At 41.1% G+C, this 12,888-nt stretch overlaps 1 protein-coding gene across 1 annotated transcript; it reads right to left on the bottom strand.

The window, feature by feature from the left end:
• Nucleotides 1-1,328: 1,328 nt before the first annotated feature.
• Nucleotides 1,329-12,689, bottom strand: WDR12 (WD repeat domain 12). Its single transcript, XM_068138322.1, has 13 exons — nucleotides 12,304-12,689; nucleotides 12,126-12,220; nucleotides 10,789-10,883; nucleotides 10,028-10,134; nucleotides 9,106-9,221; nucleotides 8,548-8,702; nucleotides 7,697-7,742; nucleotides 6,351-6,436; nucleotides 6,021-6,161; nucleotides 5,813-5,918; nucleotides 5,021-5,153; nucleotides 4,131-4,203; nucleotides 1,329-3,424 (listed from the first exon to the last, which is right to left on the bottom strand). The coding sequence occupies exons 1-13, from the start codon at nucleotides 12,342-12,344 to the stop codon at nucleotides 3,347-3,349; spliced, it is 1,272 nt and encodes a 423-aa protein (XP_067994423.1). The 5' UTR covers nucleotides 12,345-12,689; the 3' UTR covers nucleotides 1,329-3,346.
• Nucleotides 12,690-12,888: the final 199 nt, after the last annotated feature.

The following is a 12,888-nucleotide window of genomic DNA, read 5'->3' on the forward strand; positions in this document are numbered from 1 at the left end:
ACTAGCTTTGCAGTTCTTAGGCCTAGAGATATGAGCCTCTGTGTATAGTGGGAACTACTTGACATTTCTGGTGAAGTGGTCCAAGCTGTATAGCAATCATTCTTTACTACACCTCTGGGGTCCTAGACTTTACCTAGCACCTTTAGTTTTTCTAAAGGTAGATTTCTATCTTAGGTGTCTTTGAAATGTTTACCAGGAACAGGAAAGTTAAAATTTAAGTTACTAGTTACCTAGGTAAAGATTAACTAGGTAAAGATTTTGTATTATAATTTGATTTTGCTTGCTCTCCTTTGCCCTCACTTGTGTGAAAAGAATTTGCTCCATGGAGGAGCTCTTTGCTCTATATCAAAAACTTGTAACTGACCTGTGTGGATATTCCCCTTGCTTTTTAGTATAATTTTGATGTTTACAGAAAGCCAGAGGTTTGTATATAACAGTCCTTTCCTGTTCTGTATTATGCTACCAGGGCACTATGAATATGAAGAGACCATTTTTTTTTTTTGAGAGACAGGAAAATAAAGCGGGTTTATGAGTAGAATCGCTATCAGCACCTTGATTCTGGAAGACTTTGTTCTTGAGTCAGATCTCTTGCAATTTAAAAATCAGCTCGTGCTGGCCTTTCTAATCTCACATCATTATTTTAAAGGAATGAACTGAATGTTTGGAGAAAAATATTACTATTAAAATGTTTTAAGATTACAGATTTTGCAAAGAACTGTTAGTGAGCCAAATCTAAAAAATACCTTGGTAGGTTCTAGGATAATTTATAGACTATAGACATTTTCCTGCTTCTGAACTGTGGCCTACCAAAACCTACCTTTCCAGTTACACTCTACATATTTGCTACAGGTGACAAGTGTAGTGGATCTAACAGGTAGTGTTTGAGACCAAAACAATGCCAGCTGGGATTTCTTACATCTAAACATTCATCTAAGTTAAACTGACAGTCCAAGTCCAACCTTTTAAAAGAGCATTTTGTCAGCCTTTTGGGAAGGAAAGAAAACTGTATTAATGTTACCTGTTTCACATTTATGAGCCTTTAGATGTATGCATATAAGAGAACCCACTTATATTTATCAAGTACTTAATTGACTGGTGGTGCTTCACAGCTGGCTGAATGCAAAATACTACTTTACCTGATTAAAAACTCCAACATACTAGATTAAGGATTACCTAAAGAAAGTGTTGGTCTCCTGTTTTCATATTAACAAAATATTTTGAGTATTAGGCAAATGATTGCTGCAATAGAGCAACTCTCCTGGGTAAATGTATCCCACTCTCTTACAAGCCCCCTACCATCTCCCCATGCACAAAAAAAACCTGAGATACAGAGTTGAGATAGTTTTACTGCAAATGACACAATGCACAATTACCTCAGCCTTTTTGCAGCAAAAGGCAAAAGCAGCAGCAGAAGCCAGTGACCTCCCCCAGCCTGCAGCCCACTCAGCAGAAAAGACCATTACCCCAAGACCGTAACAGGAAGCCTCTTGTGTTACCATTGTTACCTTGAAGCCCCATGATACTTTACTCCAGACAGCACTTTCACTTTGAAGCTGGCATGATGGCAGCATGGTATGGAGTATCATCAGCAGATTCAACTCAACCCATGACAGTGACACAGCCACAAATGTGCATGTGAAATACAGATCTGTAATAGAGGGGAGGAGTGCTGCATGCTTCAGTGCATACTCAAGTTCTGCTCCAAAAATGCTTTGTGTTTTCAGTAAGGTTACAGAACAAAATGGTTATTTAGACCATATCCACAAGTTACAGTTTGTGGAGTAAATCAAAGGCAATGTTTTTTGAAGGAATAATGTTTAAATAAGAAAAATATATAATCACTGTATCAAGGCTTTAGAAAGAGTGAAGCATGTCCTAAGGACATTCACATGGATCATGAAATAATGGCAAGACAGATTCTTTCCTATCAGGAAAAGGTCAGTCTGTAAGTTGCAGTACACTGATTCCTTGGCTCTGTGAGTAGAGATCCTTGCTGTTCTCCATAGTTTTGCAGTTTGGCTTAATCAGAATTTCTCTATTGTAAACCTAGATATCAGTTTTCACTCTTCAGAATAAAAATACTAAGCTGGAAATTTAAGCATTTGACTTGATTAAGCTGTACAGGTCTTGCATTCATTGAAAGCCAAGACCTTATTGAGGATACCCGAGTTTGGTTTCCTCTTTGTTCAACTATGTGCTGGTTTAATCTCACCTACACAGCCTCTAAGAAACTGCAGTAATAAGTTAAAAGCAAGACCACCAGTAGAGAACGTTTGATGAGCATATCTGAGTAGTGCTTGTCCTCTATCAGCCTAAAGGTTATTCCAAGTCTTTGTATTCATGCTTTCTATGAACAAATTTTGTCTCATCTGTGCGATGCTCTGCTTGTTTCTGCTGCTTTCTAGGAATAAGATACCACATTAGTTGTACTGCAGCATTGCATGTACTGTGGCACAACATGCACATGTTCTTATCAAGTAGTTTACAGCCCTAACTTAGGAGTAACAAAAAAAATGGATTGGTTCATCTGCTAGCAAATCTTAGCAAGTTCCTTTCACATTTGCACTGCAAACATACTGTCTCCATCCTAGAAAGAAGCTTGGGTTCATCAACTAAGACCTAATTGTATGAGCTGCCAACAGTCATGCTGAATCTCAGAATGCCCGATTGGAAGGGACCCCATAGATCATCTGGTCCACCTTTTCCAGGTGACAGTGTAGTTTAAATGAGATGGCCCAGCATCCTATCACGCTGAGTCTTAAAACTGACCAATGTAGGGAATCCACTACTTTTTGGGGGAGGTGATTACAATGTTTACCTGTTCTCATTGTGAAAAATTTTCCTATGGATTCCCACTAGAATCTCCCCAGGAGTAACTTGTACCTATTACCCCTTGTCTTTTCCATCCTCATAAAAAGGAGAGCTGAAGTCTGACTTTTAGCTGAAGTGAGGCACTAAGCCAATGAACTGTAGATAAAAGCTTGCTTTTTTTTTTCCCAAGAGAAAGGAGGTAAACAAAAACAGTTTAGTCCAGTGAGTAATTTTTCTGTAAGTATCAGGAAAACTCATTGCTAAAAGGGCTATACAAATAGTCATTTAAAGATGTTAATTCAAAGCTGATTATAAAGGGAGGAAATGCCCTTTGCTTTGTTTCATACTAATCTTATTTGTAACTTGTTGCTGTTTTTTTCTGTGGTAGATACAGGTAAAAGTTACCATACAAAAAATGAGGCTCTTTGAGGAAGGGAAACATCCTTTTTTTGCCTGCTGGTTGTGAAGGGATGGTAACAGAGTAACTGTTGCAAAAATCTTAAAAAAAAAAAAAAAGTCTTCAGCCTGTTGCCATTCATGCTCCAACATCAGAAGTTGTAGCTGGGTATCTGTAGCAATACAGTTTGTTGTCTGCACCTCCACTCAATAGCAACTGAGAGGAAAAGAAAATGTGATTAATAGCAGAACCAAGCAAAATACTTACACAAAAAAATGAGAATACATCTCCAAAAAGAAAAGGAGCAAAGAGTAACAATTAAACTATTAATACATGATCAAAGTCCAGAAGCAACCTTGTTTCTTACCATCCTCCTAAAGTTAGTAGCAAAGTTTTTGCAGAAAAATTTCTAAAGCTTTTCCTGAGAACAGGAGCCACAGGGAAAATCTCTGAAACTTTGCTAATGTTGTTTTGGGTTTCTTTTTCTATTTTATAATGCATGTACCACCACCTGCAGAATAACGTGCTACAGAGGCTTATATAGTTATCTGCTTCTACATGTACGGCCATGCCCCAGCTGTCGTTTTGTGCTGCTGCTTTAATCTCCATGGCGGCACGTGGTACCTTGGAACATGTAATTTCTCAGTGAGATGTGCTGTTCTGGTCTCTCTTCGTGTGGAAATACCAGTGTAGCACCCACATAATGCTACAGAATTTCAGTTCCTGTCCTACACCTTTGCACCCTAGCATGGCGAAGTGCTGCAGTGTGTATGACAGTAAGACCCAGTTATCAACCCAGTACCAACCACAGCACAATGCAAACTTGCTTTTCTAAGTATAAAGGAAAAAATAGTTCATACTGCTTTTAGCCTCATTCCTAACCATCATGCATAAAAATTTAGCTTGCTCTTTGGATTCTTACCCCTGCTTCCGTCCAGTCCACACACAAAACCTTGTCTTCATGGGCAGCCAAATCATAGAGAGGAGCTTTGCAACTGGTAAAACACAGGTATTTACAGTCACAGGTTTGAAGTTATGCAGCAATCACAGAAAACAAAATTGGTCCTTGGAAGAAATGTTATCACAATGCTATTTACAGATGTGGTCTAGTAGTTACAAGCATGTTCAGAGTACAGGTATCTACTATCTGTGCTATTTTCTCTGCCTTCTCCAGAGCTGATCACGTAAGTGTTAACCTCTTATGTGCCCAAAGACAATGCAGCAATACTTCACATGCTTGCAACCTATCTTGAGTCTGAAACTTAAATCAATCTGCTTGTTGAGAACAGTTTATTGTATAGTTTCCTCCTTCCAAGTGGATGTTGCTAACTGTGTGGTTTCCAGAAAAGCCATTTATGTCTTCTGAATGTAAACCATTTCATTGCTTGGGAATTTGTGAAGAATGATTTGAAGAGTATCAAGTGAAACTTCACCCTGTTAGGCTCATTCCATAGAATGTATTTTGTTCCTTGGAACAGAGGAGTGGTTAGCAGACCTTCTGCTGTTCCTAATGTCAGTAGCAATATTAGAGATGCTGTCCTCTGCATGTAAATTGATGCTGTCATTCATGCCAGTGAAGTCCTATGCTGGGACACCACCCATCCCTCAGATGTTAAGCCACAAAGGTCTTCTGGCAGATCACAAATGTTTTTCTCCCTTTTGTTATGTGCTTGACTCCTAAAACCTAAGGGATTTTCACCAATACCACAGAAGTTTCCAATTACTGTCTTACACTGCTTTTTCTGTTTCATCAGGTTAAATGACCCTGTAAGTTTACAAGCCTTTGAACAGCAAAGGACACATTTATTATACCTTCTTGTGTCCCAGAGCTTTACAATGTTGTCCAGAGAACCAGAGATCAGCTGATGCTCATGGGTAGGTGACCACTTCACAGATGTGACCCAGCCTGTGTGAGACGTCAGAGACAGGAGAACCAAGGAGCCATCTGAACATTAAAACAAAAAAAGACATCAGTAGATGCCAACTGAAATCAGCACTTTTAAGATGCATACGAAACCCAGAGAGAAAAGCAGTCAGCAATTTATTTGTGCTTGAGGGTGTTTCTCTCACAAATAATTTCTAACTTGAAAGAAAGCTCAAAATATGTTTTCCTGTCACCAAACTTGTTTTTCCAAAGATTTTTGAAACAAAACAAGAAAAGGGCTTTTATTATAACATATAAGATGATAATACTGTTAACTCTAGAAGCTAAACAAGTAACATGCCTATGAAATAGGCATGCCTATGAAACAGAGCTGGTAGGCTCAGTAACAAGTTATCTGCAATCCTGTCAGACTTTAATGATGGCCCAATCAACTTAGGTGTGAACCTTACAAAGAAAAAGAAAGTTCAGGCTTGCAACCACACAGATGAAGATTCATTAGTAATTAAAAAAAAAAAGGGGGGGAAATCTACAACGAGATGGTTTTCTCAGTTATTAGGTGAGAAACTAAAAGTCTTGCACCAGATTATGGAAAATAAATGTAATCTTTGTTTTCAATAAAGTCCCCAAATGGATTGCTTCAAGCAGGGCACCAGAAAACTGTGAGATGCCTCCCCACAGGAAGCAGTTTTGAAGGCAAGAATATGCATGTTTTACCTCACCTTTGCTGCGGGGATCCCATAGTCTAATGTGTCTATCGGTGCTTCCGGATGCCAGGCGACGACACAGTGGTGAGTAGCTGACAGAATTAAATACTTTATTTCCAGTCTGTCAGAAAAGGAAATAGGTAACTGTAAGACAGGAAATACTATTTTGCATAAGTTTTTTGAGTTGGCCTTCAGCTGGCCCTACAATGTATAATGATCTCACCAAAGTTGATTTGAGATCTCCAGTCTCAGCGTCCCAGAGTTTAATGGTGTGGTCCCATGATGCACTGCAAATTTCTTCAGCATCTGACCACAGCACAGAAGAGACAGCTTCTGTATGGCCAGAGAGGGTTGCCAGGGGTGTCTAGAATTTACAGGTGAGAGGAGATTAGATTGAGTATCATAAAAAGAATAATCTATTCTTTCAACAAATACATATCTGGTCAGCCTGAGATATATCACAAATTCTCAGAGAGTCACTTGGAACTAAACAGAATTTTGTGTGACCGCATTTCTAAAATAAAGTCCTGGACAAATCTGGAGTTTGTCTTACCCTTGTAAGGCCAAATTGTTCAGTTTTCTGCTTCTTCCGTGGTCTATTAGCTGCCTCTTCCAATTCATCCTCTTCATCTGTAGGTACTGTGACAGAAAGCAGTAAGACTTTGTCTATAGGTTTTTCAATTGCATTTCCATATAGGTAATTAAACAAAATCCTGTATTTACAGTAGCTAACCTGTCTATGAGTCACCTTTGATCACATCAGTATTATCTCCATTTCAAGCAAGAGGAAAACTAATACAAATTAAGTGATACCCTCCAAGTCATGCAGTTTGAAAATGAGGTCCCAATGAATTTTTAAGACCATCCTAGCTCATGGAAAATTCCAACAGTAATTTGGGTATGTAATATGCAAAATCTTACTTTTAGATACAATACCTAAACATATAATCCCAAACTGAAAAAATATTACTTGGCCCAGTGAAATAAAGCATTCAGATCAAATGAGATTAATCTCTTTTAGAAAAGACTGATCATCTCGCCATCCTCTATGTTGTCAGTAGTAGAATCATAGAATTTTTTTGGTTGGAAAAGACCTCTAAAATCATCAAGTCCAACCATTGACTTAACACCACCATGGGCATTAAACCACACCCCAAAGTGCCATGTCCACACATTTCTTAAACAGTTCCAGGGACACTGACTCCACCTGCCTGAGCAACCTATTCCAATGGCTGAACACCCTTTCCATAAAGAAATTTCTATTTTCTTCCAATCTAAACTGGCACAATTTCAGGCCATTTCCTCTTGTTCTATCATCTGATACTACAGAGACTGCCCCCCCACCTCACTAGAACCTCCTTTCAGTTGCAGAGAGCAATGAGGTCTCTCAGCCTCCTCTTCTCTAGACTAGACAATGTCAGATCCCTCAGCTGCTCCCCATAAGATTTGTGCTTTAGACCCTTCACCAGCTTTATTGCCCTTCTCTGGACACACTCCAGTACCTCAATGTCTTTCTTGTAGTGAGGGACCTAAAACTGAAAACAGCATTCAAGGTGCAGCTTCACCAGTGCTGAGCACAGGGTCATAGTCACTTTCCTACTCCTGCTGCAAACCTGCATGTTTATGTATACATTTTTTTTTAAGATAAAGTAGTACTGTGTTCTGCATAAACACTGGCAGGCACTTGATAATCATATCTGCCATTGTGTTATCAACAAAAACAGTATCTAAACATATTGATACAGAGCCTTACAAAGCTTACAAAAGAGTTCTAGCTTGCTCCTAATATTAGACTAATTTTTTCTTGATAAAAAAGGTATTTAGATATCCATCTTTAAGGTTGTTGTGCATACAGGGTTTTTAAAGAAAGACAAGAATCCCAACTGCTGCTTATCTTACCTGCAGACCAGATCTTTAACATCTTATCCCAGGATCCACTGCAGAACTGCATGAACAGAAATATTTTGTTAAAAGTTTATCCAGACAGACCTTGTAAACTACACAAAATGCACTTACTGCTTGAAAAATTAACCAATGGGTTATAACACATGAACAATACTAGGCTCCAAAAACCAAACCAAAACCAACAACTAACCAACCCCAAAGAGCAAAACTCACGAATTTTGAAAAAGATCAAATTATTCTTTTTCCTTCCTTTGCAGGAAAATTATCTGCAAAATACCACTTTTACCTTTATCTTCAGCACCAAAAGGTTCTATTCTAGCCTGTCTGATATAGAGTCAAGCTGGGAGTGATGACTCCAGCTTCAGTGAAAGTGCTCTTTGTTGTTCACTTCCTGGATAAAGTGAAAGGACCTCTTCTACCACCTGCTTTTTCCAAGTATCACCTTGGAAATATTCCTCCCCCCACCCCCCCACCCCCAAAACTACTGTACAAGTTTAGGTAAAATTTGAAAATAGTTCATTATAATGCAAAATTCATGTGTGTTAAAAGTAACATTTACTTAAGAATAAACATTCAATTTCACTTAGTGAAGTTAGAAGTAGTATAATGGCTTGTACCATCTAAAGTCACCTTCAGCTTTTTGGGTTATTAGAGGTTAAGTGCATCACTTTGAAAAGAAGACCTAGCGGTGATGCAGCACTCCTAACGCCCAATAACTACCATTTATACTGGAAAATTGGCAGTGTCTGCCATAACAGCGTGATAACAAGTACCTATCCTGGGACAAAAAGATTATTTTTGAGATATGGGCTGCCCACAAAGGTTTCTTTCCAGAAATCACTCACTTTAGTTCTTGTGCAATCAACAGCTATGGAATCTACACTTCCAGCATGTCCCCTGCAGCAGTGAAGGGCTTTCACTTTGTTCTTCTCCACATTCCATTCCCATAGCAGGACAGTTTGGTCCATAGAAGCACTAAGTATCAGGCAGGATAAACTATCTGGAGAAGAAAAAAAAGTCCTGCTCACACCCAACTCAGCTTTCCAAAGTCTTTATGCTGAAAATACAATTATACTACTTGAGGAAGAAGTAGCAGGTGGATAGAAAGTCATACATACCTCAGTTTATGTCATGTTACCCTGTAAGTACAATGAACATAAATATACATACTTACCACTATTTGTTCATGAAGACTGCAAAAGGCATAGACAATGTGCTTGCTAGACTGTATGCATTACTGTTAAAGGACTGTTTTAATCACACCACGACTTAATTTCTACCACCACTAACAGGCAAAGCAACAACTGTAGCATTTATGTAACTAAAACTTCATGGTTGAAGAATGCTGACATTGTTCCCCCAATAAATCAAACTATTACTATTCCCTGAATGCATATACTGACCTTGCTTCACCCATACCGCATCTTTCACTACTTCTGTATGCCCAGCCATTGTCATGATGGACTTGCCTTCCAAAGACCAGATACGAGCAGTCTGATCATAGCAGCCAGTTAATATCCTACAGGGTACAGAATTTGAAATATTATTTTATAAACCAACAGTGTTTTAAGAAAAAAGCCTCAACCAGAAACTTGGAAGAATATTACCATAGTAACTGGGTAGCTGAAGCAAATTCAAAATGTAGCTACTTTCTGTGTTTGGAAAAGCAAAAAAAGAATTCAAAAGCCAAAAAGAAAAGCAGTGAGAGTGGTGCACATTCTGGTAGGTGAGACATAAGATTGCTTACATCATTTAAAAGAAAAGGTGATTTTTTTGCTCATGGTATGTTACTAGAGGGTCTCAAAGCATTTTCAAACCATTACTTGATGTAGGAATATTGCCTAGTTGATGGAAAATTACTATGAATATACAGTAGAAGAGGACCATGATGGTTGGATGGGTTTTTTAAATAAAAGCTCCACATAAAGGTACACTATTATGAATGAATGTCACACTTGAAGTCAAGAGTTCAAGCTAACAAGAGAGATATGGAAATCTTACTGTTCTTTAAGACAAAAGATAGTAAACACCACTTGTATTATTCATTTGTATTAAGAGTATCTCATGTTCAGTGCCACTGTGTTCTACTTCTGTTAATTCACTGTCAGCATAGAAGACAAATGTCAAAGCTATACTGCTTACAAAAGCAAGTAGATGACTAACTTGACAGGTTAAAAACAAAACAAAAACAGAGCAAAGAGGGGGAAAAAAACCCTCCCAACACATTAGGAAAGAGACAGAATACCACCCCAACTGACACCATGGAGCTTCCTGTACACAAAGGGAGTAGGACAGGCAAAACTTAGAATTCACTTAGTGCAGTACCATTCTTCAGTGGCTTGAACAGAACTGATCCAGTCATCATGGAAGATGCATTCCTCTGGCTGAGGGGCCATATATTTCTCCACATACTCTATTTCCACCACTTCTTCCTGAGCTCACAGAAGAAAATACTTCTTGTTTAACAACAAAAAAACAAACCCATACTAATTAACTAATATTTAACTTGTGTGGTGCAGATATACACATTTATTGGACAAAGATCTTGATATTCAAGTCCTTTGCCACATTTGTGGAATTAAAGTCTTTAGAAAAGAAGTATCTGAATTATATTGCTTTTCATATTTTTATTGAAGTACTATTAATAGCAAGCTGGAAGCACATGCAAGTAATTTTACTCTTCTCAGGCTCCTCTTCTTCTGTATGCACCCATACAAAACTGTTGTTTAAAATTTTCTAATCTCCCCCATTATCCCCTAAAGGAGACAAAAATACATTAATGATTAACTGAATGAAACAAGAATTTCCCTTCCGAATTGGATATAGAAAACAGACTGAATAACAATGTTCTTTGCACTGGTAGGTCCCATACTCTAATCACTTTGCAGTTCAGAATGGATTGATGTACAGGGAATTCTCCTGTAAAGTCAGAAAAGAAAGAAAAAAGAAAGAAAACTGCGCAAAGGAAAGAAAACTGAGCAAAGAAATCTTCTTAGACAGGATGACAATGTAATACCTAAATCAGATTGAAGTAAACTGACTACATGTGTTCTGTCCAAGGTGGGGAGAAATTGAGCATGACTTACCGTGGAGATATTTTCCATTTCCATGTGTGTGACCAGTGGCATACGCAAGAACTGGCCATTGATAAGGAAGTCAAATTCCACATGTTTGTGATCCACTGAAACAAATTAGGAAAACCACATATTTGGGTGTCACTATTCATTTGTTACCGTTGAGAACAGCAACATTCTGTGGCTGGTTCAGGAGAAGAGAGACAAGAAAAGAGGAGAAAAAACCCCAGAAACTACCTCAACGAAAGTCACATATAACTCTCAGTTTTAAGTGTGCAGCCTATGAATTCCCCAGGATTATGTGAACTACAAGACAGGAGAATTTGCTGTTGGGGTTGAGAGGGTTGTTTGTGTCTTACTGTTAACACAGTATTTTCCAAATCCTTCTTTGTAGCTATGTCACTAAAGTCCAGTGGTGCTTCATCACTGTTTTGCATGGAACTTCCCCCTGCTCACCCACATCTTTATCATCACTAGCCAGAGCCCTGTGTTTGATATAGCAATAGGAAAATCCTCAGAATTTTTGGTTCATATTTTAACCTCTGCAACAATATAGTTAGCAAAGGCCCCATGTTTTGACAAGAGTATTGTGTACTAGTTTTCTATTCAAGGCTGTTTCCATTTGCATGTAACGGTTTAAAAGCAACTTGCAGAAATCTCAGCAGGTTAGGATATGAGTAGTCTGGTTTCTTATAGAAAATGACATTTTTTTTGACACTATTGCACAGGTGACTTCCCCTCAAAAATCTTTCAAGTCAGGTTTATTTCAGCTAGCATTAACAGAATGGTTGTGCTCCAAACCTTTTGTTTCATTTGTTCTTTTGCTAGGTTTTGGGGAACACCTCCATCCTCATCTGCTGGGGCAGCCTGATCTGCTAGGCACATGCTAAATCCAGCCCTTGGCACATTTCTCCCAGGACTGCCCACCAGCACCAATACCTGCCGAGTTTTGGATCAAGTTCAAAGAGTGTCTTTCTCAGGACAGCCAGACCAAAACAGAAGGGCAGGACCGCGTCAGGCCAAAGCCCGATCCCACTGCGGGACCTGCGGGTAGTAGGGTGCTGCTTCCAACTTTGACATTTCTTTGGCCGGCCCTGCCCCAAGCCGGCCAGTTTGTGGCACTATGCGCTACAACTGGTCACGCTCAGCAGAAGCATAAGCCTGACTCGGCCGGTTCGTGCAGCAGCGGGGCAACTTGTGAGGGAGCCGCGGCCTGTGCTCAGGAATTCGAGGGGGGGGGGGGGCGGGGAAGACTCGCCAGCCACCCAAGAAAGAAAGGCAAGCGTGCAAGGCTGGCGCCTGCTCGGGGCGGCGGTGGGCTCCCGCCCGGCCGCTCGCCCGGCACCTACCGTTGCCGGCCGCCAGCAGCTTGTTGATGAGATGGCTGAGGTCGGTGGTCTCGGAGGCCGCGGGCACCGAGAAGGGCACATCCTCCACAGCGTACCTGCGAGCACACAGTGCCGTTACCGTCTTTGCATTACCCCCACCGCAAACCCACTCCTCCAGCCCGAGCAGACGACCCCTCACCTGCGGTTCTCGGTGCGGAACCGTGCCGTTAACTGGGCCATGCTGCTGCCGGCTTCGTCCCTAACCACGTGTCGCGATTAGCCGTTCCCACCCGCGGGACACCTCCTCCCCGCACGTTCAATGGCTGCACTCCAGCCTTGCCGCAGCCGCTTCTCGCGGTCCGGCCCAGCCCACGCCGCCAGCTACTGCCGAGTCCGCTGCACCACGCGGCTGGCAGTGAGTTGCGGTGGGGACCACAGCACCCAGGATGCCGCACGCGCCCCGACCCGGCCCACGAGCTACGGCTCCCGAAAGGCTCCGCGCCCCATCACTTTCCCGGCGCCCTCCGCGCTCCCCTTCCCTTTTCCCTGCCGGCTGGAAGGCGGGTGCGGCGGCGGTGCGCCGCTGCGCGTGCGCGGAGGGGCGGTGTGTATGGCGGTGCCTGCGGGAGCCAAACGGAGGTTGAGTAGACTCGTAGACTCTTGGGCTCTCTGCCGCACCTTGCGGGGCTGGGGAAAGACGGGCCGCAGTGGGCCGGGCTGCGCTCTATCCCTCAGGGCGGCGGGCAGGGCCCGCCCTCGCGTGTCTCACTGCACCACTCCAGGG

This window comes from Melanerpes formicivorus, unplaced genomic scaffold (genome assembly GCF_026170545.1).
Source record: "Melanerpes formicivorus ecotype bairdi unplaced genomic scaffold, bMelFor1.0.p_v2 SCAF_5, whole genome shotgun sequence".
Lineage (NCBI taxonomy): Eukaryota > Metazoa > Chordata > Aves > Piciformes > Picidae > Melanerpes > Melanerpes formicivorus.

Excerpts from the sequence above, each read along its gene's own strand:
- WDR12 (XM_068138322.1), bottom strand. The coding sequence starts at position 12,344 with ATGGCCCAGTTAACGGCACGGTTCCGCACCGAGAACCGCAG. Across the intron at positions 9,222-10,027 it reads GTTCAAGCCACTGAAGAATG|GATATTAACTGGCTGCTATG; the intron begins GTACTGCACTAA and ends TGTACCCTGTAG. Across the intron at positions 5,154-5,812 it reads ATGGGATCCCCGCAGCAAAG|ATGGCTCCTTGGTTCTCCTG; the intron begins GTGAGGTAAAAC and ends TTTAATGTTCAG.